Source organism: Podarcis filfolensis (assembly GCF_964270895.1).
Source record: "Podarcis filfolensis genome assembly, chromosome: 9".
In the NCBI taxonomy this organism is placed as follows: domain Eukaryota; kingdom Metazoa; phylum Chordata; class Lepidosauria; order Squamata; family Lacertidae; genus Podarcis; species Podarcis filfolensis.
In genome coordinates, this window is record NC_139610.1 from 8,543,705 (window position 1) to 8,571,554 (window position 27,850).

The 27,850-nt window shown below is 42.7% G+C and overlaps 1 protein-coding gene across 7 annotated transcripts in view; it reads left to right on the forward strand.

Moving 5' to 3' along the window:
• Positions 1-27,850, forward strand: part of SLIT2 (slit guidance ligand 2) — a 238,150-nt gene that overhangs the window by 114,923 nt on the left and 95,377 nt on the right. For all 7 annotated transcript variants that reach the window (XM_083630064.1, XM_083630067.1, XM_083630063.1 and 4 more), the window contains exons 5-6: positions 15,825-15,896; positions 27,450-27,521. In XM_083630064.1, the coding sequence (XP_083486190.1) occupies positions 15,825-15,896; positions 27,450-27,521 (144 nt within the window). The remainder of the gene's footprint in view (positions 1-15,824; positions 15,897-27,449; positions 27,522-27,850) is intronic.

The following is a 27,850-nucleotide window of genomic DNA, read 5'->3' on the forward strand; positions in this document are numbered from 1 at the left end:
CACTAGCTTTGGGTGGCCTTGGGAAGGAGAACAGAATGTTGTTCCTGTTCCTTTGGGATAGGGCTAAATATAATAGATGCAATTATATAAATATTGCACGATTGGCTTTCCATGATGGTTGGTCCTCATCCTTGTGGGTGATGGTATCACTTTTGCTGGAGATGGAATGACTGCTTTGTTTCAATCTGCGGTGGATGGATACAATTTTAGATTCTCCAAAATGTGCTGCTCGGGTGAGAACATCTGGGGTTCCCAAGTTGTGGCAGATGCCTGCAGCAGTGCCAGGCCCTTATAGTGGGAGGTATAAATTTGTATACCACCTTTCATTTGTAGATCTCAGGGCAGTTCACAGCATAGAAATACAAGACCAGAAACACAAAATACATAATAAAAACAAGCAGAAAACAAACCAATAAGAACCCCTGTCTCCCACCCCTCCCCCAAACACATTTAAAAGTATATAGGATGTTAGTCATCCAAAGGCCTGGTTGAAGAGCAATGTTTTCGTCTGACACCAGGCGTATCTCCCTGGTAAGAGCATTCCACAAGCAGGGAGCCACTGCAGAAAAAGCCCGTTCTTGTGTTGACACCCTTTAGACATCTCATGGAAGAGGCACACGAAGAAGAAGAGTTTGGATTTGATATCCCGCTTTATCACTACCCGAAGGAGTCTCAAAGCGGCTAACATTCTCCTTTCCCTTCCTCCCCCACAACAAACACTCTGTGAGGTGAGTGGGGCTGAGAGACTTCAGAGAAGTGCGACTAGCCCAAGGTCACCCAGCAGCTGCATGTGGAGGAGCGGGGAAGCGAACCTGGTTCACCAGATTACGAGTCTACCGCTCTTAACCACCACACCACACTGGCTCTTGAGGGCCTCAGAGGATGGTTTTAGAGCAGGCATAGGCAAACTCGGCCCTTCAGATGTTTTGGGACTGCAACTCCCATCATCCCTAGCTAACAGGACCAGTGGTCAGGGATGATGGGAATTGTAGTCTCAATACATCTGGAGGGCCGAGTTTGCCCATGCCTGTCTTAGAGTCTTGGTAGACTCATATGGACAGAAGCTGTCCTTGAGGTCTTGTGGTCCTAAGCCATTTAAGGCTTTATAGGTCAAAACCAGCACTTTGAATTGGGCCCGGAAACTAATTATCAGCCAGTACAGTTGGGCCAGGATCTGTGCAATGTGCTCAAACCGTCTTGTGAACATGGGACAAGTTCTCATACTGGGCTTGATAGGTCAGTTCAGTGGTTAATTATGCTGAACATCCGCTTTGAAAATACAGACTGCACAGCTGGTGACGTTAAAACACAACTGTATAGCAAAGATTTGCTTAAAATGATGAGTCAAAAGCAGCTGCTCAAATTGGGGGGGTTGGTTAAACGTTTAAGTAGGAAGTTACGCTGACAAATGAAGTGTGAGGAATGGAACACAAGTACCTTGTAATGTAATATATTTTCTTAGGCACATTTTAAAGTGACTCTTTAGAAAACGTAGCCATTTGAGACAGTAGTTTTATGGCAGCACTTTTATGAATTAAATAATATTTCAGTAAGTTGCTTCATGGGAGCTGAGAAAATTGGGAAGAGTTTTAACAAATGTACTTCACTAAGTCTTTTGACAGATCGTGCTTATTGATGTGATTTAAGGGCTTAGGGAAAGCAGGGTACCTGCCACATGTGATTGTGGAAAGCATTCCATCTTTTTCCACTTTATTTTTTCCAAATTCGCCTCTGAATGAGAGAGTTCCAATGTATAATTTAATTTTCTTTTTGCTTTGCCAGAAGATCAATTAATTTTTGAAACTTTTTAACCACTAGGAGTTTTACATCAGAAAGTATGTGTGCCCCAGCTTTTGATATCATTAAATCTCACTGTATTATTGCCTTAGTTCTGCAGCATCTTGGCATCCTTCAGCAAATGATGCCAAAGGATCATTAGGGAGATGCAAAAAATATTGCCTTCTGCAGTACAATGCAATTACAGACATGAGTTGGAGTCCTCCATCATCAGACAGTATTTCCCTGGGGCTAAATCTGTATATCTCTCCTAGGCAGGTTAGTGCAGTCACAAATACAGGTGGAGACCACAGACAGTCTTTAAAAATAATGGAAAACAGAGCTGCATAGAGTTGTATTGCATCCTCTAAGTTATTGAGGCTTTCTATCACATGTTTCCAGGTGTACATCTGGAAAAAATAGCATGCTACAGTGTACAATGCGTCCAGTTGACTAGCCTTTGGATTAACCACATGTCAAGGACAGATGGGACGCAGGTGGCGCTGTGATCTAAACCACTGAGCCTCTTGGGCTTGCCGATCAGAAGGTCGGCGGTTTGAATCTCCGCGACGGGGTGAGCTCTCGTTGCTCAGTCCCAGCTCTTGCCAACCTAGCAGTTCAAAAACATGCCAGTGCAAGTAGAAAAATAGGCACCTCTCTGGCGGGAAGGTAAACGGTGTTTCCGCGCGCTGCTCTGGTGTCAGTGTTCCATTGCGCCAGAAGGGGTTTAGTTAGTCCTGCTGGCCACATGACCCGGAAAGCTGTCTGTGGACAAACATTGGCTCCCTCGGCCTGAAAGCGAGATGAGCAGCACAACCCCATAGTGGCCTTTGACTGGACTTAACCATCCAGGGGTCCTTTACCTTTACCTAAAGGACAGATATCATAATAGGGACCTTAGCAGGAGGGAATGCGAGTGGGAACAATCTTGTTTATATATGCCACCATTATACTGAGATACATGTAACTTTTATGGTAGCGCTTTTATGGTATTGTGAGCCACCCAGGAGGAGCTTTGCCTCCAGAAGGTGACATATAGTTTCATAAACACGTCCAACAAGTGTGTCTTCACTATATACCCAACACAGGCGTACTTATAATAGAACCCAATCCTGTTCAGGGTATGGCATGCTAATCGTCTTCCCCACATAAGCCCTGGCATAGTAACTTCCAACTAAATACTTGAAGGGTTGGAGGAATGAAACAGACTTAAGTACAGCCCTCCCCCAGCTCGCTGCCCAAGATTACTCCACTCAAACATTTCACTTAAGTTTTCCTTCACCAAAGTGTTACAATAAGCTTAGTGAACAGCTTTGTGTTAGAGCTAGCTACTTGTTCATCAGACAAGGCCTAGGAGAATTTATGTGCCTGCAATATTTACTCTTGGAGGCATGTTAAGGAAATAGTCCCATATGTTACCTGTTGAAAGACTTACTGACCCAGTTCGCATGTACAGTGGTCAGGAAGGACATCTGCAAACATTGACATGTATTTATTTAAAGAGTTGTTGCAGGATTTTCTACCTGTTTTGCTTCTCAGTTTGATAATCAGTTAGCCCCACTCCATCTCTAGGACATTTACCTGCTTATGAGCTTGATCTAGTGCTGTAGCAAAGAATATACATTTTCTTTTGTGCACCACAAATTGTCCAGAGCAAAACTCATGGCATGAGCTGACACGGACCCTGAGTTTTCTGCACCTCCTTCAGTAATCAGGGCCCCTGAAGATAACCCAGACCATGCTCAGTTCATTTCTCACCGTGGTCCCGCACATGAACTCTTTAACAGTGTGTGAGCTCAAGGGAGACTGAGGAGGTGGGAAGTGTTGCTAAGGTGAATGCAGAGTGTTTAGAGGAAGGGATTTGTGGTCCTTGCTACCCTAGAGCAGTGGTCTTCACCTGGGGTGCCTTGAGTGACGGTCAGAGTGCCGCGGGCAACACTGGCCTCTGTCCCTCTTTCCTTCCCTCTCTCCTCTGATGCCCTCTCACATCTCTGCATCCCAAAGCCTTGCAGAGCTGTTTGTTGCAGCAGTCCTGGCTACAAGCTCCGCAGGTGAATGGTGCCTCTGGGGCTGGTCAGGGGGTGCTATTTGTCAGGAGCTGAGGCGGCCTTGGAGTAAGGAAGCAAGTGGGCAAGGGAGCCCAGCCAGCCAGTCCTCCAGCCCTTGCTGTTGGGAATGGACAGTGTGAGGAGGCACCTCTCTTTGGAGCGGGGGAGGGCACCTCAGAGACCTGGGGTGGCAGCAGCGGTTGCCCGGAGGACTCCCAAGGAGAGGCTGCCAGCTCTGCAGGCATGGGTTGATATAACTGGGCTCCTGAGCCCCACAGGGGTGCCGCAGAAAAAATGTCGTTGGTCAAGGGAGCCATGGACTCAAAAAGGTTGAAAACCTTTTCCCTAGAGGCATAAATGTGTAAAGAAAACAGTGGCCCCTGCAGACCAAGAGTCTCATTTCGGGCTCCTTGAACCATGAAGGAAAAGGAAAACACTTTTTTTGTTCCCCTGCTTTCCCATCTTGCCCAAGGCATTCCTTATTGAAATCCATATTTAGAATGTTTAGTATGTGTGAATGTGTTAGTGAGACTAGTTACATATTTTTAAGCCATGCACCATTCCAGGCTTAACTTCTACAGTGGTACCTTGGGTTAAGAACTTAATTCGTTCTGGAGGTCCGTTCTTAACCTGAAACTGTTCTTAACCTGAGACACCACTTTAGCTAATGGGGGCCTCCCGCTGCCGCTGTGCCACCGCCGCACAATTTCTGTTCCCATCCTGAAGCAAAGTTCTTAACCTGAGGTACTATTTCTAGGTTAGCGGGGTCTGTAACCTGAAGCGTCTGTAACCCGAGGTACCACTGTATTCCACTCCTTATAGAAAGTGTCACCGAGTGAATATCTGCTTTACAGCATATCTTTTAAGACTTGTCTTAACTTGTGTGTTCTCTTGACTTGCAAGGGTTTGAAAAACATATCTGCAGTGAACAAGTAGTTCAGAAACAAGATGCATACAAAATCCTACTTCAATATCTATGCAAAGCTAGTAAGAAAAAGGGGAACACTAAAAAATGTGCTCCTGAATATGGGTTGGGAGAGAGAGCTCTCCCAACTGCCCTAAACTGATTTTATTGAATCTGAACTTGGTTCTCAATGTTTGCTCCAACCCCAATTGTACTGACCCAAGGTTTATTTTGAGATACCCCCCCCCCATTTCAGGCTCCTTTCTGCTGCTGTTTGTTCATGTTGCTATGGCAATGGTTTGCAAGGAGAGTGTTAAATTTCCAAACCCTGTGCATTCCTGACTGGAGCCCTGGGATATTTAACTGCCACTCATTAGTTGCTGGGGGCTGTGTTTTTGGTTAGAGAGATACAGGATCCAGTCATTCACTGACATGCGTTAATTGACTTTAATATATCTGCTGTCCATTACTGAAGTTGAAATAAAAGAAAAATGGTTGCAAAGAGCAACTCCCTCTTCCTTCAGTGGGTAAAGATGAGAAAGAGTGGGATCTGGTACTGTTGGGACAGAAATGAGGGCCAGTATGATTAAAGCAGCAAGAGAGGGAGAACCCAAACTAATGGCTTCAAGTTACAAGAAAGGAGATTCACACTAAATATCAGGAAGAACTTTCTGACAGGTAGAGCTGTTCGACAGTGGGTCTCCCATGGAAGGTGGTGGACTCTCCTTCCTTGGAGGCTTTTAAGCAGAGGTTTGGTAGCCATCTATAATGGATACTTTAGTTGAGATCCCTGCATTGCAGCTCTTTGATTCCTTGAGAACAGAATGACACAGTTCCAGAGTGCTGGAGTTGGATTGTGCTAAGGAGCCTTAGTTTCATCTATGGTACAGGTGCACTGTTTGACCTGAAAGGGGCTGAAGTTTTGTGCATGTTCTGGACACTTGGAAAAGCTTGGTTGCATTTGTGAAAAAGGCACAGAAGTGCTCACAAAGCACCTACTTCTCCCTCTGCTCTTTTCCTAAGCACAAGAGCTTACATTTGAGGCAAGAGAAGGTCTCGAGCACCTCCCAGCAAAGTATATTTCTCCATCAGGGATTAGACTGAGACTACCACCAGCAGGGGACGCGGGTGGCACTGTGTGTTAAACCACAGAGCCTAGGACTTGCCGATCAGAAGGTTGGCGGTTTGAATCCCTGCGACGGGGTGAGCTCCTGTTGCTCAGTCCCAGCTTCTGCCAGCCTAGCAGTTCGAAAGCATGAAGTGCAACTAGATAAATAGGTACCACTCTGGCGGGAAGGTAAATGGCATTTCCGTGTGCTGCTCTGGTTCACCAGAAGCAGCTTAGTCATGCTGGCCACATGACCCGGAAGCTGTACGCCGGCTCCCTCGGCCAATAAAGCGAGATGAGCGCCGCAACCCCAGAGTCGTCCATGACTGGACCTAATGGTCAGGGGTCCCTTTACCTTTACCTTACCACTACCAGAGCCCCCAGTGGAAGAATGGTGTTGAATAGTCTCATTATCCCTCTTTCTCCCAGGGCTCTGGATGAGACACACAGCTCCTCATCTGCACTCTTCTCTTGTCTCAAAATAGATTACCCAGTCTTGGGAAAAGGTGCAGGAAGGTAGGATCTGCTCTCCTTACTGGGCAAAAAAGGTAAAGGTAAAGGACCCCTTACAGTTAAGTCCAGTTGCAAACTACTCTGGGGTTGCAGCGCTCATCTCACTCTACAGGTCGAGGAAGCCGACGTTTGTCCACAGACAGTTTTTCTGGGTCATGTGGCCAGCATGACTGACGAAACCAGAGCAGCGCACGGAAACGCCATTTACCTTCTCACTGGATTGGTACCTATTTATCTACTTGCACTTTGACGTGCTTTCGAACTGCTAGGTTGGCAGGAGCTGGGACCGAGCAACGGGAGCTCACCCCCTTGTGGGGATTCGAACCGCCAACCTTCTGATCAGCAAACTCAAGAGGCTCAGCGGTTTAGACCACAGCGCCGTCCGCGTCCCTTCTCCTTACTAGGCACAGGCTCACCTCGAAGCTTCCTGCAAGGAAACAGGAAACGCTTGTGGCAGCCACAATTTAGGAGCAGTCATTATTTCACCCTCTGCACCAGCGCAGAATGAGCACTAGCTTTTTGTTCACCTCATGAAAGAACCTGTGGTAGCCACTGACAACACTACTACAGTAGTATCTTGCCCCAAGTGACTGCTTGCTGCTTGCCACTAGCCATTCTCAACTTCGTGCTGCTGCTGTTGCTCACTGCTTCACTGCTTCACTGAGCCATTAGCTCTGGCCTTGTTGATCTGTGAGACATTGCAAAGGTCCATATACCAGCAATAGCAGCTGCAGAACTTAGGCTAGCTTGCCTCGCTCATCTGCACTGTTACACCCACCAGGGATCCTCAGTGCTTCCTCCTTTTAAAAATGCTACCCTAACTGAGGAGATTTCACCCCTCCCATATCCAAGAATCTCCTGATGAGTCTGCTGATTCTCCAGAGAGGAGGAGCAGTGTTCTGCTCTCTACTTATTCTGCTCCAGCACCACATCAAAGAGTCAGTCAGTCAGTGTGTTGGAGAGAGAGAGACTGAGTGTTAGAGATCGTGTGTATAGATAAGGTTGCTGCTAAGAGCAGCTGCAGACACTCAGTGCAGTGCAGCATTCTTTATGCTTAGACCTCATTTAGCTCTGTATATAGTTTGTATAATAGTTGTAGATAGAATAAAGAAGTTATTCTACAGAGCTGCTCTCCAAGTTGTTTATACTCTGCTATACTCTGCTGTGTGACGACTGTCTTCTTGTGGAAGTGAATCCGGTGCTCACAACTTTAAGCTGTGAGTCCACAGCACTTTGACCTGTTCCTGTCCAGAAGGTGGTCTCTGGAAGTGCTACCCAGCTCGCCTAGCCCAGTCGGGGCTGAAGTGCATGAGTCCAGTTGGTGGCACTGGCTCAAAGGCGATGCTGACATTAACACCACCCAAATACCCACCGATCTTTGTGAACTGTTAATGAAGCAACCTGCTTCTTTCGCCATAGAAAATGTTAGGAAAAGTGATGGACATTCCTGAGTCTCTACCCAGCAAGCCTCAACATGTGCTTGACCACCCCAAGCGTGGCTCACTGTTTTTGTGTTGTTTTGTTTTTGTGAGGAGAAAAGAGGCAAAATCACTGTATATACCAATGTGAACCCCTTTGAAGAAAGCTAGAGTACAAATGCAATAACTGATAAAACTAAATACAGGTCGGAAAGTGCAATCCTGAAACCGTTTACTTGGAAATAGGAATCTTGGGTTTTAATGGCTTAGTAGGATCACAGCCTTTGAAATGCCATTAAATGTCAAATGGGTTTGTCATTTCATCCAGTTGCAATGCTGATGAACTAGGTTCATTTACTTAAGATTTTACGTTTCATGGTAGTGCTTATCAAATTTGTTGTGACACAACTGAATAATACGTAGTTCAATTTCCACTTCACATTTAAACATTGTTTTAGGAATTGAGCTTTCTAAACAGTGATGGAATTTCTCTCCTCTTTTCTGAAAGTAGGAAAGGATACACACAAGAATACGTTGCTCAGAGTGGCTGGGGTGCTATTATCATTATCATTATCATTATTATTATTAATATTATTATTATTACAATCCTAAACTTAGTGTCATGTCTGAAACCTGGAGTGTGGTCTGCTTTGCCAGTGTGGTGTAGTGGTTAAGAACGGTGGACTCGTAATCTGGTGAACCGGGTTCGCTTCCCCGCTCCTCCACATGCAGCTGCTGGGTGACCTTGGGCCAGTCACACTTCTCTGAAGTCTCTCAGCCCCACTCACCTCACAGAGTGTTTGTTGTGGGGGAGGAAGGGAAAGGAGAATGTTAGCCGCTTTGAGACTCCTTCGGGTAGTGATAAAGCGGGATATCAAATCCAAACTCTTCTTCTTTGCTCAAAAAAACAACAACCCCACAATGCAAAGCCAAGATTGATCTTCACTTGGTAGTCATGGTTCCTTTGAGTGAAAAAAACTTCAGTCCCTGGTTTGGACATAATACTTAGCCAGGGGTTGTGGCTTGTTGCTTCTGCTCACACTAGTAGAGGACTGAAGCGAAAGCATGGTAATCATGGTTTGCCATGATAATGCTGGCAATTCAAACATAAGCTGCAACAGCTGTTGCAATTATTAACCAAGTTTTGACATCACCTTCAGGTAATGCAAAGACGAGTAATCAATCATGACAAAATTTAACTCCTCAACAATTCTGTTGTTAGAATAATGTTAACGTGCCTAGACTGAGGCCCGTGAACATCCAAATATTGTGACTGGAATAGATATTTAATGACATGTTTCAGTCAATGGGGCTCAGAGTTAGGTCATGCTGCCATTCTTATATCTAGAGATGTGGGTCAATGGTGTATCATACTTTTATATTATATTGCTCATCATTCAGTGACCTGTTGTTAAAATGTTTTGACAAGTCAATGGGCGTCACTCAGCTTCCTCTGTTGGCTTTGCCAGTGGGACTTTTTGTGTCTAAAAACTTCAGGGAGGGAACCTGGAATATCCCTAAGAGGTCTGGGCCATCCTAGGTATGCCCACAGCTAAGTCCTGCATTGATAGTTATTTTTAATTACACATTATGTAAGATGGAATGATAGCTGATTATGGTGCCATACCCTCTCAAAGCGTTTTTGGATCTCGAGAAAAGTATAGGTGAGGGTCTGATGTACTTCCTTTTTATTTTTATAATTACCATTCATTAATGCTAAGCCATTGTAGCCTTCCATAATTTGAGTGGTGAATCTGCTCAGGAAATTAATTTCCTTTAATGAATAATATTTACTGTCTGCTTAATTTTATGCTGTGCCTTTGTAACAAATTACTGTAAGTGCATTTTTGGATGCATTGCATGATGGAATTGATTCTTGCTTTGAGAATTGCTAATTTGATGTGCTTTAGTTTATTTCCAAGGTTGAATGTGAACCTTTATAATAAGTAATGGAAAGGATGTGAATTCTACTCACTTAGTTCCATGAAGATTGCAAAAATAAAACAAAAACTTCAGGAAAGTATTTAGGATTTATTTCAGTTGTCCCCACAAAACACCACACTTCTAGGTAGTTGCTTGGGGCAAAGGTTAGGCAGTAGCCGCTGGAATTTCCACTTGATGCTGCAAGAAGCCCACCCATAACGTTTCATGAATGTCTTGAACTCTGGCACCCTCCTAAACTTACATTACTTTCTGAGCCCTCAACTCTTGGCAGCTATGTTTTTCTCAGGCACAGCTGCATGTATTATGCAATGTGCAAAGGGATCTATAAGTTGAGGTACTAATCCAACACTGACAGTAGAAGACTAGAGCAGAACATCTCCTGAAACCAGTTAGCCAGAGAAAAATTCACAAAGAGAGAAGTAGATATGGCCCAAACCCCCATATGTTCCCTGTCTATCCGTCCACTGTTAGCATAACTGTTTGGGTGCTGCGGTGCTACGCCTCTGCTACAAGGAGGACAAATGCCTGCCTCTGTCTGCTGGAGAACTACTTCAGCACACTTTCCAATTCTTTTTCTTCCTCCTGAGGCCCATCCCATAGGTTTTTTTATTATTATTCAGAAAGATACAAGGACAGCTTAAACTCTTATAAGGTAAAGGGACCCCTGACCATTAGGTCCAGTCGTGACCCACTCTGGGGTTGCGGCGCTCATCTCGCTTTATTGGCTGAGGGAGCTGGCATACAGCTTCTGGGACATGTGGCCAGCATGACTAAGCCGCTTCTGGCGAACCAGAGCAGCTCATGGAAACGCCGTTTACCTTCCCGCCGGAGTGGTACCTATTTATCTACTTGCACTTTGACGTGCTTTCAAGCTGCTAGGTGGGCAGGAGCAGGGAGCGAGCAACGGGAGCTCACTCCGTCATGGGGATTCGAACTACCGACCTTCTGATCGGCAAGCCCTAGGCTCTGTGGTTTAACCCACAGCGCCACCCGCGTCCCAAACTCTTATAGTGTATACATAATAACACTGATAAACACACAGCTATATACACAAAACTGTTTTTAAAAGTAGACGTGTGATAGTCATAAATAAAATCGGTTAAGCTTGTAAAGCAAACATAGATTTTTTTAGTCATGGTGCGCTTGCTAAAAGTTTTTCGCAGGTGTGTAAAAAGTACAGTGAGGGCACCTGAGCAATGCAGGTAGGAAGGTCATTCCAAAACACACTAAAAGGTGTTGCCAGGTCCAACGAAAACCAGCAGCGGAATGAAAGGGAAGTGCTGCCGCAGCCGCCTTTGAGCAGCTAAAGCCTGCCCCCAAGCCTCCGCCTGATTGGTTGGCTACCTGGGGGCGTGGTGTGACAGCCAGGCCAGCTGGGCAGGGGCTGGAACACCCCCTGCCAATGTGGGAAATGGCTCCTGCTCACAACTTTTCCCCTCTGTAAGGAGGAGAGGCTTTGCCAGATGCCAAACCAACCAACTATCCATTGCCATCCTAAGCACACCTACCCACCTGAAAGAAGAGTAACCATCCTGACTGACCCTATACCTTTCCCCCCCCCATCTCCCAGAACTGTCTGGTGTAGTAGGTAAAACAAGAGGTGGGGCCCTGTCAGCTTCTGTCCTTGGAACAGAATACATGCCCATCACAGGAATGGGCGATGTGCATGGTAGTTATTGCACATAGCAATTTCCATTTATACAATTAAAATAATAGCACTGTGCTTTATAAAGCAAATGGCATATTCAACTGGAAGTCTTTGGTGAATAATAAAATAGCTGCAATGCAGAACTGACTTCATTTGCAACGAACGGGTGCATTATGTGTGATTCACTAATCTGTTCCATGTACATTTTTTAATTTAAAAAATACATACAGAAATACCACTGGTGGAGGTGGGTGGGTGGGTGCAGTGCTTTTTTTCTAAAAAAAAGTTTAGGGGTGCTCTCATTTTCCTACTCACATTGAAATACTGCCCCACCCAAAGAGACCAAACTTAGATTCACAAAATGTTTTGGGGTATGCATCCCCCTGCGTCCCCCCAGAAAAAAGCGCTGGGTGAGTGGATAGGGAAAGGTAACGCCTGCTTTTCCAGAATTCACTCTTCCTTCCAGCCATGTCCCCAGAGCAACATGTGCATTAACGTCCTTCAACATCAACTTTTAAGTGGTGCAAACTGAAGTCAAACTGTTGGAGGAGTTACAGTGCCTGCTGTGGCTGTAGACACCAATACAGGAGAGACATGAAGTTTCTTCTCTCTGTGCTCCTCCCAGTGGCCATTCCTTTGCCTGCAAGGGATTCCCACATGGCGGGGCTGATGTTGCCAGCCTTCATGTCATGTTTGCAGACATCTTTGGAACACAGAGTTGGCCTGCCAACAGACCTGGTGCCTGAAGTCAGCTCATCATAGAGCACTTCCTTAGGATCCTGCCATTTTCTATTCAGTAGACATGACCAGGCCAGTGTAGACGTCGCTGAGACAGGAGTGCAAACATGCTGGGAATGTGGGCATAGGAGAGCACATCTTTGTTTGAGTCTCTGTCCCTCAGTGCCCAAAATCTTTCTGATGCAGTGCGTGTAGAAGGCATTGAGGCAGGTGTAAGTTGCCCATATCTCATGGTAGTAGCGAGGTTGGCAGAAACAGTGGGACTTGACATGCTTTCTCCAGTAATCAAAGTTGTTAGGCCTTCAGCTAGTGATAGTTTAATGGCGATAGTTTAGTTTAATGGTGATAGTTTGTTAAACTGACTTGAAGGTTTGTGTGCCACTGTACCTAATAGTGAAAGTTATATTATTTGTCTTGTATTGGATGTTGCACATGGAAGCATATAAATTTAACCAACAAATATGCATGTTTGTATCTCCCAGTTTAGAACCTTGTGCCCTCCAAATGTTTTAAACTACAATTTTCATCTTCCACAGCCAGCTTGGCTATATGCAGATTGATACCCATTTTCCCCTAGCTGCAATTTTATTTCTTTTATTGGGTCAGTTTATACTGGAATTGCTTGTGTTTTGGGTGAATTTGTATGCTCTTGTCAGGGCACAAGTGTTCAAATTGTGTAGTTCTGGATGACATGTTTCCCTCCATATTTTCATTTCATAGCTCTGAAAATAAGGACACGTTATTCCTTGCTCAGCAGTTTCTCTAAAGTATTGGATGCCATTATAGATTTATGATACAACTGATCAGAAAATGAAGAGAGGTTAAACCATGGAGGAAAAATAAAATGACCGGTAATTAAATTTGGAGAAATGTTTTCTTTGGAAAATTTATTGCCTTTAAGTAAATGTTGGTTTCGCTAATGGGGCCAGTGTAGGGAGAGGGAGAACTCTGAACCAACCTTAGATGTGCATGATAGTTATTGCACATAGCAATTTCCATTTATACAATTAAAATAATAGCACTCTGTGCTTTATAAAGCAAATGGCATATTCAACTGGAAGTCTTCGGTGAGTAATAAAATATCTGCAATGCAGAACTGACTTCATTTGCAACGAACGGGTGCATTATATGTGATTCACTAATCTGATCCATGTACATTTTTTTAATTTAAAAAGTACATACAGAAATATGTATTGTGTGTTCACTTAAAACTTTTCTGTACTGATACAGACTATAGCATCCAGATTTAAAATACAACTATTAATTTCACAACAAAATCACTCTAAGGTATAAGCTTAACCAATCTTATATAAATCCAGTAATTCTCTTTTTTTACTATACATAAGTTGCTATAACGAGCACTTGTTTGTAAGCTGTCAGTTCTTCTACAAAGCAATGTATGCTACATTATCCAGTAACCTGTGCAGTTGAACTGTAAATTCAGGTTATTAAATAAATCATTAATCCGAAATGCTTTCTGTTCCAGAGTTATTTACCTTTGTGTTATCTATAACTAATCAAAAATTTGCTAATACATTTTATAAAATCTTACATGATGCACATCCTGAAAAGAAACAAAAATAATAGTCTTTGGAAACCGTTTGTCTAGCTTAATTACAAAACCAAACCAAGCATATTTCATCATTTTTGTTAGTTTGGGTAGATTAGTTTTACTCTGGTCTTGCTTGTGAAGTAAGATTTGATGCTGACTTTTCCTGTCAGTGACCTGCAACCATAGCACCCAAAAGCTTATTTGCCACCCTCACCCTGTCTAATTGCACCCCTCTGGGAAAATTCCAAGTACAGTGGTACCTCGGGTTACAGACACTTCAGGTTACAGACTCCGCTAACCCAGAAATAATACATTGGGTTAAGAACTTTGCTTCAGGATGAGAACAGAAATTGCACAATGGCGGCGCGGCAGCAGGAGGCCCCATTAGCTAAAGTGGCACCTCAGGTTAAGTACAGTTTCAGGTTCAGAACAGACCTCGAGAACAAATTAAGCTCTCAACCCGAGGTACCACTGTACTCCTTGTTTGTGGCATTTGCCTTGCCTATTTTTGGAGCATGTAGCCCTCTTCTTCTGTTATGCTGGTAGTTTGGGTAGTTTGAGGTGCCCCGAGAGTGATGAAGGAGCGATGAGGCACTAGAAAAATCTAAATGATCTTTGGCTTCTTCCATTAGCCCATTGTTGTTGTATCATTCATTTCATTATTAATAATACATATGTATATATTTATAATAAAGAACACACGAAAGCTTACTTGGTCTCTAAGGTGCTACTGGACAATTTTTTATTTTTTAAAATTTATTTCAACTGTGTCAGACCAACACGGCTACCTACCTGAATCTCTACTTTTGAGTTCACCTTAAATCAACTTTTGGTGTTTTACCAATACTGTGGGACCCAGGACAGCGTTGTTTATATTGCACCATTTTTAATTTTTTTTATTTACTACTATTTTTAATTAATTTATTTATTTTAATAAAAGTAGAGATGGGAGAGTTCTCTGGATCCCAGATTGCTACCCGATCTCCTAAAGGTAAAGGTAAAGGGACCCCTGACCGTTAGGTCCAGTCGCGGACGAATCTGGGGTTGCGGCGCTTATCTCATTTTACTGGCCGAGGGAGCTGGTGTACAGCTTCTGGGTCATGTGGCCAGCATGACTAAGCCGCTTCTGGCAAACCAGAGCAGCGCACGGAAACACCGTTTACCTTCCCACCGGAGCAGTACCTATTTATCTACTTGCACTTTGACATGCTTTCGAACTGCTAGGTTGGCAGGAGCAGGGACCAAGCAACAGGAGCTCACCTCATCACAGGGCCTTGAACCGCCAACCTTCCGATCAGCACGCCCAAACGGCAGAGTGGTTTAAACCACAGCGCCACCCGCGTCCCTTATTTAAATTTATGTGAGATTAAATCACATCACTTGTCTCTTAAATTTCCATGCAAACCTAGAAATAAGTTAAACTGTACCTGTGTTGTATAGATGTTTTAGTAAAATATGTAAATTCATCAAACGGTTGACAGTATTCTTACTAAAAATTTGTTTTCACTCTATTTAAAAAGCTTTTCCTCTTCTTTGTTTCTCTCTTCAGTAGAATACAAGCAATGGGTCTGGACACAAACATAGCTTTCCCTGGATAGAAAGACTCATTCTGTCCAGAGAAGGTTTTTGATCAAGTGGAGGTGATTCCCCCTCTCCCTATAGCCCCCAGCACCCCTATCCCCTGCCCCACTTTTCCGGGGGGGGGGCGGGTCCCTGGACCCTCCAGAAGAGAGTGGGTGATGGTGCTGGGGACTACAAAGAGAGAGGAAAGCAGAAGAAAGATTCTTTACTCTGCTATGGGAATCTCCCCTGAGTAAAATCAGCAGGAGTGAAGTCTCGATCCAGCCCATTATAAACTCTGAGTAAATATTTTAATACAAATATTGAGAGTCTGAAAAAAAATTGCTCTTCCTTTCAAACTGCAAGTCTGGCTAAGGGTTATCTGGAATGGTGTGTACATTTTTTCAAAAATGAGTTCTTCATTGCTACATTTTTGAAAAGTGATTGTTTCTTTGTTGTTGATAGCAAGTCATTCATTCTAAGGCAATGTGTATAATTCAGATCTTGCTTGAATTATAGTGGTCTGGATCAGCTTGAAATACCTGTTCTTAAACAGAAGTTCTTTGTATGATATACGAATCTACCTAAATATTTTCTATTTTTTCTCCTCCTTAGGGACCTTAGTGAAAACCAGATTCATGCCATTCCTAGAAAGGCTTTCCGTGGAGCTGTAGACATTAAAAACCTGTAAGTATTTTTTAATTCCTTCATAATAAAAAGTTGACACCATTTCATTTATTTTATACATAAATCTATATTTGTCTATGCACTTCATTAAGTAATATATGGTGATGCCATATTGCTTAAATTGGATTTAGTAACGAAAACTAAAGAATATCACATGCTAATTTTACATCTGTGTTAATGTCTGAAATGGTCTATGTCTTTCCCTGATCAAAAGTGCACTTAGTGTTTATATTCTTAGTTGAAAATTATTTTAATTGTAAGTATTTTTATACATTTCAACTCAACAGCATATATATTCCTTACATTAGATTTTTATTTTAAAAATGAAGGCAATGAAATTTTTAGCATTCCTGAAGAATAAAAACATGTTGCCTCAAGGTTTGCCAAACTTGGATCTCCAACTCTCTTTGGACTACACTTCCCATCATCTCTGGCCCTGCTAGCTAGGGATGATGGGAGTTGTAGTAAGTAAGAAAGAATGAAACCCTGGCCTAGGGTAACCATCTCAAAAAAGGCCACACACTGTTTTTGCAGACTTTCAAAATATGTAGAGATACATTATAGAGCTGATACTTTATTAACCTGTTCCCACATTTCAAGTATTATCTCAGTTCTCCAAGTAGTTAGGCTACAACCAATCCAAGGATTTTGATATTTATTTTCTTATTGTTATTTTCTTATTTACATATATTAATGGCCTCATTTACATGATCGTATCTTGGATTTGTAAACCAAGTTATGAATGATCCTGGTGGTGCTTTGGGATGTGCACAACCATTTCCATTCCTTCCCTTCTCAGCACACCATAATTAATTTTTGAAGTATTCTGGCAACCACAGTTTCCCATTAGGTCCAGATCAGAAAATTATGGTTACCAGGTTTGGAACAAGCCAAGATATTAAATCGTCCTAAAATTGTGGTTTTAGACCCTATATAGTTCCAAACATGGAACAGGAACTATATTTTCCTGTTTTAGATACAATGGGAAACGACATTTAATTGAAGACTTTCTTGCTCAGCTGCAGAAGGGAAAGAGTGGCCCATGCATACGTAGCTTGGCTTATTAAGCCAAGAGATGCTCACCCTTTCCAGGCGAATGTTCAGGCATTTCTCTGGGCTTGTTGATTTCTTAATTAATATGTGGTATGATAATTATTCACTCCCAAGGTTCTGAATTAAAAAGTGTGTGATTGAGTTACAGAAACACTTCCCTCCAATTTCTCTTAACTGGATGTAATGTGCTTTGAATATATCAACCCTTCATCAAAAACAGTAAGGCCCTTCTGGTCTTCTGATTTATGATGATGTTGTTGTAGTTGTTATTGTTCTTCTTATTAGTGTTACTATTGAAAAGCTCTTTGTTTTTTGTTTGGGTCTCATTTTTTTCCACCTTCTTAACTACCAGCAATTGCAAAGATGCATTACATGTTTTATGCAACAATTAGTTAAGCATATATGCATGGTTAGTATATATACTAGAAATTCAAGTGGCAGCATTTTAAATACCTGTAAGATAGATGTATAATAGATAAATAGGTACCACTCCAGCGGGAAGGTAAACGGCGTTTCCGTGCACTGCTCTGGTTTGCCAGAAGCGGCTTAGTCATGCTGGCCACATGACCCGGAAGCTGTACGCCGGCTCCCTCAGCCAATAAAGCGAGATGAGCACCACAACCCCAGAGTCATCAGTGACTGGACCTAACGGTCAGGGATCCCTTTACCTTTTAAGATAGATGATGCCTCCATTAAAAGCAGAGGCGAATCTACTCCAGTCAATTACTGGCTGTATTTTGCTGTTTTAATTTTGCCCGTTATGCCTCTGAACTTACATGCCAAATGTTAAGCTATCTCCCCCACCCTCAATTATGCAAAACCACCAGTTCAAACTGTTGTATGATGAGTAGTTGCCCTTGAACTAGAGAGTAGTTCAGTTTATGTCTATGAAGAGGCAGTTGAAGATCTTTCTGAATGCCTGTGATAGCTGCAGCTATCATTACCTGGATTACTACTTAAGGGTCTGAGAAACTGACTGGCTGGAACACCAACCTGACTATTTTGGAACAGAACCTTTAATTCTCTCTTTACTGTGACTATCAAAGTGTGTCTTGAAATGATTCATAGTTGATACTAAAATCTATGTGAAACTTCATGAAACCAGTACCTCTGAAACTTATCAATTCTGGGTTTTTATATCAATTCTGGGTTTTTATAAAAGCGGTTAGTTGTAAATATGTATGCAGTTAATTGTAGTCAATATGAATTGACTTTAAAATACTTTGGTAGATGCAAACGCAAATCAAAAAGGTCCAAGTTAGAGCCAGTAACAAAGTTGGTGACCATATGCTCAAATGCTCTTGAGTGAAAAAGACTTGAAGAGAAAAGTGGTGAGATTGTTAGAATAGCCATTCCACAGAAACTGTGTGTGCACGTACTTATGTGAGCATAAAGAAAAGTTGTTTCTAACATTGATCTATACAAGTTAAATTAAACTCCCGTAGCACTTCTGTTAGTGATTAAAGGAAGATCTACATCTGCTTCACGAATGTGTGCATTATCTATCTATCTGTTAGATACATACATTATATAGATAGATAATGTATGTTTTATTACATGTATGAAATAAACAAAGTAGTTACAGAATAATCAAAACACAGCAGATTGGTTTTATCTGCTTTTGAAGTCTTTGAGAGCTGCATTTACCATTTAGATATCAAAGCGATGAACCATTTCTTTTTTGTAATCAGTTCATAATTGTGGGGAACAGACAATTATAAACAGAAAATTAAAGAGAACAAACCAATGTCCTGACCACCACTGATAACTAATAAGTTTATTAGGTAAAAGAAAAACCCCAAGGTTTATAAGTAAATCTTAGATTTTTCCTTTCAACCTTAGCTTGACTTTGGACAGAAATTGTAATAACATTTTGTCTGCAGTATGTAGCTACAACTGGAGCGCAGAAGTATTTCTAAACACCACCCATTGATTTGAATATATAACTCTAGCAGGAGAAAGAAGTGTGAGACAGCAGGGAGTTACATGATTGAAGTGCTAATGCTTCCAGAGGAACTTAATAAAGAACCCCTGTGGTGTTTTGTGCACTCTCAACTGGGGGTGAAAAAGAGATAATATGTGCCAATATATGTGATCAGTAGTATATGTGTTTGGAAGGGGTAAAGAAAGTTATTGCTTCCAGAATCCTTGAGGAAAGCTGTCACAGGTATTCTTGATAATTTCTAAAGTCTAAGGACAATTCTCTGATGCACATATATGTGAAATGCAGATCATATTAAAGAAGCTTAATATGTTTAGATAATGAAAAATATTTACAGTAGTGTTTCATATATGAACAGAAACTTTACTGTATTGCTTTGTGTTACGTAATGAAAATGAGACTCTGAGAAGGATGACACCCACAAGGTGGGCAGACTTTTTGCAACAGTTATTTATAAAAAGGGCACAGACAATTGCTGGCGTCAAACCCCTTATGTGGATTTAGGATTTATTGGAAGGCAGGGCTATAAACATTTAACTGATCGTCACAATAGTTCAAAAAGGTACATGAAACCCATATAACCAGATTTTATGCACTTTGTGAAAGGAATAAACCCCACACACTGTGATTTGCATGTGAAGATTTCCATGCATTTTAGACTGTTCCCCATGGCAATTCAGGTTTCTGTAGAGAAGATGTATGTACAAGGCTTTTTAAGAAAAGAACAAGTAGGGTTTCCCCAAGCAGGCAAAGTAGAAGTAAGACTTTATTATGAACAGTTGCTGTAGTCCCAGATCTCCTCTGGTGTCCATACTGCAGAAACAGTGTGTGATACCCCTGGAGATTTCTTGAATAAGGCTTCCTGGCCCTTCATCACACTGGTTTTTCCCTTGGTACCAAGTTCTTTCTCTCTGCTTCTATTCATTATAATACAACACTTTGCGTCTTCTTTTTCTCCTCTTGGGATAAGAGGATCAATACCTGCAGAGAGCCAGCTATGGGCTCTGAGAGGCTCAACAACTGCTTTACAAGTGGTGCTATGGTAAGCCTCCGAGCCTCTTGGGCTTGCCGATCATAAGGTTGGCAGTTCGAATCTGCACGATTGCTCCCGTTGCTCTGTCCCAGATCCTGCCAACCTAGCATGGTTTAGTCATGCTAACCGCATAACATGGAAAGCTGCCTGCAGACAAAGACTGGTTCCCTCAGTCTGAAAGTCGATTTTGACTAAACTTAACCATCCAGGGGTCCTTTACATGAGAATTCCATATATCCATAATTCAGATATGGTCTGAAGCTCAACATCAAAAAAATGAAGATTATGGCCACTGGGCCCATCACCTCCTGGCAAATAGAAGGGGAAGAAATGGAGGCAGTGAGAGATTTTACTTTCTTGGGCTCCATGATCACTGCAGATGGTGACAGCAGCCACAAAATTAAAAGACTCCTGCTTCTTGGGAGAAACGCAATGACAAACCTAGACAGCATCTTAAAAAGCATAGACATCACCTTGCCAACAAAGGTCCGTATAGTTAAAGCTATGGTTTTCCCAGTAGTGATGTATGGAAGTGAGAGCCGGACCATAAAGAAGGCTGATCGCTGAAGAATTGATGCTTTTGAATTATGGTGCTGGAGGAGACTCTTGAGAGTCCCATGGACTGCAAGAAGATCAAACCTATCCATTCTGAAGGAAATCAGCCCTGAGTGCTCACTGGAAGTACAGATCCTGATGCTGAGGCTCCAATACTTTGGCCACCTCATGAGAAGAGAAGACTCCCTGGAAAAGACCCTGAAGGAGAAGGGGATGACAGAGGACGAGATGGTCGAACAGTGTTCTGGAAGCTACCAGCATGAGTTTGACCCAACTGTGGGAGGCAGTGGAAGACAGAAGTGCCTGGCGTGCTCTGGTCCATGGGGTCATGAAGAGTCGGACACGACTAAATGACTAAACAACAACAAATAATTTTAACAACCTCACAATATCTTCATTTTTAAATTTTTTTAAGTATTTGCATTTTTGGATAGAGAAAACATTATTTAACTGGCAGGGATCTTAAAAACACAGTCAGAAAGACATACACTACTTTCCAATAGGCCTGCTAGGATCACTAAACATATCAGGAGGAAAAGAGTTTGATTCTTACACCTCAGCTGTTACCACGTTATTCAATCAGACTAGTATTTTGCCTCATTTTTATTTAGTATTTGGGTTTGTTGACACTCATAAGAAGACTTTGCCTGCTGAGTAAAGGATAAGATTTGGCGAAAGAAGGGGGAGGGTTTCTTCAGCCAGTGGCAACTTCTTAAATAACTTTTGCATTGATATTTTTCTCTCTGACTAGTATACTCTCAATAGCCTTTTCAAAATCAGTTGCCGCTATTCCACGCTACCTCAAAGAACATGAAACAAAGAGAAAAAACACTACATTTTAATCAGCAGTCTTGCTGCCAAGAAAATGGTTTGTGCCAAGTTTTATCCCAGAGTGAACAGGAAAAAAATGTGGGAAAGGAGCAAGTTTGAAAATGGCTCTCCAGCCTCAGCTACAGCAGTGTTTGGACGACATCATTAAAAGAAGGACCCCCAACTTCTTCTTTTTTCAGATGCACCTGAACTCATGCCAATTTAGGAGAAGAAATCTGCCTTTCAGCTCTTGTAGGACAAGATTTGCTCGAGTGCTTTCTGTGCCGTTAAATCTTCCCCTTTGTGTATAATATGGATGATTTAGGAGCAGCTGTGTCAGTGCTGATTTATACATTGACAGCTAAGGATAATAAGATATGGGGCCAACATACTGCTCACCCTTTTACAGATTAACCTGCAGACTGCATTAGGCAAATTTGATGGCATTAAAAGATTTTACCAATTTGTCTGGAAACAATTTCTCTTTTGTGTTGTGTCAGGGGATAACATTTCATGCCATTGTACTAATTTAAATGGCTTAGATAAATTACTCTGGAGGTTAGAGAACTGTACTGGATATATTATTTTGGCCCTTTAAAATAAAAAGCCTATTAACTAAATTGTTAAATGCCCTTAATTAGTTAAAATGGAAAGTGCCTGGGAATTTTTTAAAAAAAAATAATACTCTGCAACACAAACATTGCACCAAAATGATTAACTGCAGTGTCTAGAAAATGATTGTTCTAGCAGACAAGTAACATACTGCAGTGGAGAATACAGGAAAAATAGGGAACAATCCAGTGTGAAATTTTATTGCGCAAGCTGAATGAGAACAGTGTAAGAGCAATACTGCACCCTTGTACTTCTTCCATTAATCCCAATGGACTGAACTCCTAGTGAGTATCTTTCTGAGTGTATACAGCCCTTGATCGTGCCTGCAAATACTCTTGCATCCAGTCCCACTGCCTCTGAAGTTACAATGAAGCCATGTAGTAAACATAAATGTACCCATGACCATTAAGTCCAGTCACAGACAACTCTGGGGTTGCAGTGCTCATCTCGCTCTATAGGCTGAGGGAGCCGGCGTACAGCTTCCAGGTCATGTGGCCAGCATGACTAAGCCACTTCTGGCGAACCAGAGCAGCACACGGAAACGCCGTTTACCTTCCCGCCGGAGTGGTACCTATTTATCTACTTGCACTTTGACGTGCTTTCGAACTGCTAGGTGGGCAGGAGCTGGGACCGAACAATGGGAGCTCACCCCGTCACGGGGATTCGAACCGCCAACCTTCTGATTGGCAAGCCCTAGGCTCTGTGGTTTAGACCACAGCGCCACCCGCGTCCCTAAGCTGTGTAGAGGTAATCCCAAAGTCAAGGACTTCTTTCATACTGTAGCTCTTCAGCACTGCTGGCATGCAGCTTTCCTGCAGTCAGAAGCAGGTGCTGTTCCATACAGCACTTCATATAGAATTTTATTCCTCTTTGGAGGGGTGGCCTGCAGACTGTATCTGTCCAACAAGCTGCAGGAAGTGGTCATCTCTCCCTGCAGAACTGAGCAGGAGATAAACTGCCCTGACTGTTGTTTATAAGAGTAAAAGGCAGCATTTCCACCTTTCATAGAACAAAGTTGTAGTAGGCAGTGGCGTAGCGTGGGTTGTCAGCACCCGGGGCAAGGCAAGTAATTTGCGCCCCCTAACCCATGGATTTGTGCCCCCTAACCCGTGGATTTGCGCCCCTAACCCTAACCCCCAGATGTTGCGCCCAGTGCGGCCGGCCCCCCCTGCACCCCCCACGCTACGCCACTGGTAGTGGGGATAGAAGCAGTCCCTCTTACTTTGCACAGAACGATCTGTGTGAAGTTAAAAGGCAGCATTTTCAGCCAGCCACAGCACCAGTACTAGAATGGGGAAGCCCAGAAACACTGAGTGTGCAGAGAAAGGCGGGGGGCAGGAAAGATGGAGGAAGAGTATGCTGAGTGCCTGGATGCCTGTGTATGTGTGGTGTGTTCAGGTACACACTAACCATTCCCACTGCTTGTGTGTGGCCCACAGAGATGGGACTGTCAATTCTGTACAGCACTGTATTATTCATTGTTACGGTTCCGTAACACAAATGCACACATTGCTGCATGAAATGTAGAAATAACAAGCAAACAAAAAAAAAATGTTTGTACACATTGTGTGATAAAACTAATAATATTTGCATTAGCTCATTTGCGGTTCCATGAAAGTGAAATGGGTTTTTAAAAGAAGTATAGGACAGAAACTGGCTGTTGGAAAATAGGACTGTATGGTGTGGCATCGATACAAGCAGCCAATGTAGGTTGAAGCCCCAACACTCAAATTTTGGGTATAGAAATGAGGGCACTGAATCTAGATCCCTGCTGCCTCTCACAATAGCTGTTCTTCGGATCTTAGTAATTTTGCAAGGACATAATGAGTGAAGTATTCAGTAAGTGTAGGCAGGAAAGGGAGGACAAGTGATGCAAAAAGGCACAGGTGAGTCAATAGTGAGTCCAACATCCCATTCCTGCTAAGTCATCCACCTGTTGAGACCCTATGAGCGTATATGTAAAATTAAGATTTGCACCTGTTTACCTCGAATTGCATTTTTCATTTTACCACCCATTCACCTAGTTTGGAGAGTTCCTTTTGGAACAATTTACCATTCTTCTTTGTTTTAACAACCCTGAACAATTACAGTTATGAGCAAACTTGCTCACCTCACTGCTCACTCCTAACTCTGGATCATTTATGAGCAAGTTAAAAGGCGCAGATCCCAGTATCAAAGTAATACAGGAAAACTATTGTTCTATCAAGAGGGTTGACATACAAATTTGCTTTGGAATGTAATTCTTTTAAGCAAAGTGTGTTCTCCCTCATGGAGAGCACAGGTTGGGGGCGGGGCTGACAAGACACCTCACTGTTACTAGGCAAATGGTTTGGCCATCATTTAAGCAGGGGTGGGCTGTTACTGGGGAAATCTAGATGTTGCCATTTGTTGATTGACAGCCCTATTTGTTAAATACAATGCTTGCAGCGAGGAACTTCCTCTTTTCGCTGCTTACTTCGGATCACCCGCCCTCCCTTCCCTAATTTTAGGCTGTTTGCTTGACCTTGCTATGCCTGTCATGGGGTCGTCTGCTTTGAGGCAGGGGCCTGGTAGGAATTTTGTCCATTTGGCTGATTAGTGTGTGCCACTTGGTTTTTGCCTACTGCGTAGCAAATCGTCACAACTTGTAAGGTTTGCGGTTAGGCATTGGTCTTGGAATTGGTTGGTGGAGGGGTATGGTTTCGGCTGTGCCTGCCCCTCCAAAATGCTGCTGCTGCTGCTTCAAGGGTTTTCTGTTAAAGGAACCCAGGGGCTCCCCATGCTTTTGTCCGAAACCCCCTGGCAAGGGGCTAGGGCCACGCAAGCCCCTGGGAGCATTCTGGGGAGAGGTGAGGCATGGTTCCCAGTCCCGTCTCTCTCCCCAGGTGACTTACCCTTGCTGACTTCGCAGGGGGTGCGAATGTCAGAGCTGTCCCCGTGCAGGGTCAGTTAGTGCTACCAATGCCTAAGCAACCACTCACATTGCTGTATTTGAATAAAGTTGTGGCCAAAATTATGCCAAAAACCTTAAACTAAAATTAAGTGTCAATTGTGTTTTTCTTTGGGGGGGGGTGTCTTGGGGACCTTGATGCACAACCAGTTGTTATTGATGTTATGGTAGCATTATGTTATGTTGTATATTCTCTCTCTCTTTCTCTCTCTCTCTCTGAGAGTAAGTGTTGGCCCTGTGTTGTAGGTACATTTTACTAGACAATGTCCTAAAAGCCGGATTCTGCCTAAAATATTGTAACATTGTATTGTAAAATATTGTAATATTGTTACTTCAGAAGATGTAGCTTTGCCAGTGCAGATCTTGCCTCAGTGAAGCAAGTCAGTAGAAACTGCACCTCTTTGCCAAAGAGTTTTGCTTAGAAGCAAATCTCACAGGTTTTACTGCACATTATTTGGAAGTAAGTGTGTTTAGAATCAGATCTTAAACCAGTGGAAATCAAAGCAGAGTAGACTGGAACTGTTAGAGCATGGGTAGGCAAACTAAGGCCCAGGGGCCAGATCCAGCCCAATCGCCTTCTAAATCCAACCCGCGAACAGTCTGGGAATCAGCGTGTTTTTACATGAATAGAATGTGTCCTTTTATTTAAAATGCATCTCTGGGTTATTTGTGGGGCATAGGAATTCATTCATTATTCTTTTTCAAAATATAGTCCGGCCCCCCACAAGGTCTGAGGGACGGTGGACCGGCCCCCTGCTCAAAAAGTTTGCTGACCCCTGGTTTAGAGCAACTGAAGCTAGCCTAATATTAAGCACTTCCCTTAAAAGTAACTGATACAGTGGTACCTCGGGTTACATACACTTCAGGTTTCGGACTCCGCTAACCCAGAAATAGTACCTCGGGTTAAGAACTTTGCTTCAGGGTGAGAACAGAAATCGTGCAGCGGCGGTGCGGCAGCAGCAGGAGGCCCCATTAGCTAAAGTGGTGCTTCAGGTTAAGAACAGTTTCGGGTTAAGAACAGACCTCCAGAACGAATTAAGTACTTAACCTGAGGCACCACTGTACTTGCTTCCAAGTTAAAATGCTTAAAACCAAGCAGGTCAGCTGCAGTCAAAATACAAGCCCTTTTCAGGCATTAAAATCGCTTGAGAGTGAGGGAAAGTTGTGACATAGGAAGCCTATTCTGCAATGGTACGCTTCCTGCACAAGTTAAACTCCTCCTTGCATATGGCTCCTACATTCCTAGAACAGGCCCTCCACTTCAGAACCCACCCCCCATGTGTGGGGAGCAGGGGGCAGGGACAGCAATCATTCAATCGTATGGCTATTGACTGTAGCTCTACTATTTCTCCCATGCATTTACCAGTGTGTGGGCTTTCCTTATGGCTGTTTTCAAACTTTATCATAATTGTTGGCGGGTTTATCATTAAATGGATAGGTGTAAAGATTTCCATACTCACTGAATCCGTTTCAGAAAACCTGCCTTAGTTGCTTGGGATGGATGGATAGATTAAAAAGTGTGTGTGGGGGGGGGTGCATCCTTGTTGAAACAAGAAAATGTTGCATAATTTTAAATAAGGTCAGCAATTTAGAAAAAAAACAACAACCCTATAAATTGATCACCCCAGTCCTATTCACGTTTATCTGGAAATAAGCCATGTGGAACTTAATTCATGAATGTATGCGCTTCAATATTGTATTTTAATTTTCATTGTTATGTTTACAGAAATGGCGCTCTGGGTTATTTCAACCAGAGATTTGGGTTTTGCTCTTTGTATGAAAATGTATCAATCCGCCATTCCATACCACACCCCAAATGAGGCAGTTGCCAATGTAGTAATGCTCTGAACCGGGGAAGGTAATAATCTTCAGAAAACTGAGTCTAAATTTTTCATACCTTAATACTTGAAGATTAATAATGTATGGGCAGCCCTGGTGATTTTTATGCCTAGAATTTCTGCGCTCCTTTATTGCATCTTATCTACATAGCTTCATGAAGAATATAAACTGTAGGAGTCATACACTAAGGATTGCTTTCACGAACAAGAATATGAATTGGTTTTATTCAGAAGGGAACTGGGGGAATGCTATGAGCATCATATGCACGCCTAAGGATGTGGAATTCTGCCTTTACGGAACTAAGGGTGGTCTCTCTCCCGCTCGCCAAGGATAGTGAAATTAACATGCAGCTGGGCTTCTCTGATAAATGGATTCTGTTAGGTCACTGAGGGGATGAGTGTGACATAAGTGATTTACAGCCCTTTACCTTAATGAAATTGTTTCAGCGAGATGACGCTGAGAGCTTTTAATGGATAGCTTTTCTTGATGTAATGAAATTGCATTCCTTTGGCATTTAATATAAGGTGCAGTTATTATTTACTGGAGCTTTCCCAAGGCTGTCGTGTTTTTGCACACGCAGTTCGGAACAAAAAGAGACTTCGGTGGCAGCATCAAGACCAGAATGGTGTGTGACATTCTTAAGCAGATGAGTGTATTTGGGGAGTGCATTTCAGTTAGTGTGGCCTACCTTTCAAGCCTTATCTCTTAAGGAGGCTTTCTTATCCACAGAGCTGCCAGCCTTCATCTCTTTCACATATCGCCTCCTAATCTATTTAACAGGCAACTGGATTACAACCAGATCAGCTGCATTGAAGATGGGGCATTTAGGGCTCTCCGTGATCTGGAAGTGCTGTAAGTAAACTGCTTGTCTCTCTTACTTTTTAAAACAGAGAAGTCCAAATGCAGACGCTCATCTCGTGTCAAAACGTTTGAATGAAATGATGTACTAGAATAAAAATGATGCATTAGAATATTGCTTGATAAGATGTTGTAAGCACATGGAAAGAGTTGAGATAATCCCCCCATTTATTTATTTTTACAAAATCATCACATTTGTCAGATACAACCATGTAAGGGCAAAGTAACTTCCTTATGGAAATAAATAAAGGGTTTTATGATTCAATGTATTATTGTAAGTCCATTTTCCATTGTTCAGATCCACACAATTATGCCCCTCTTTT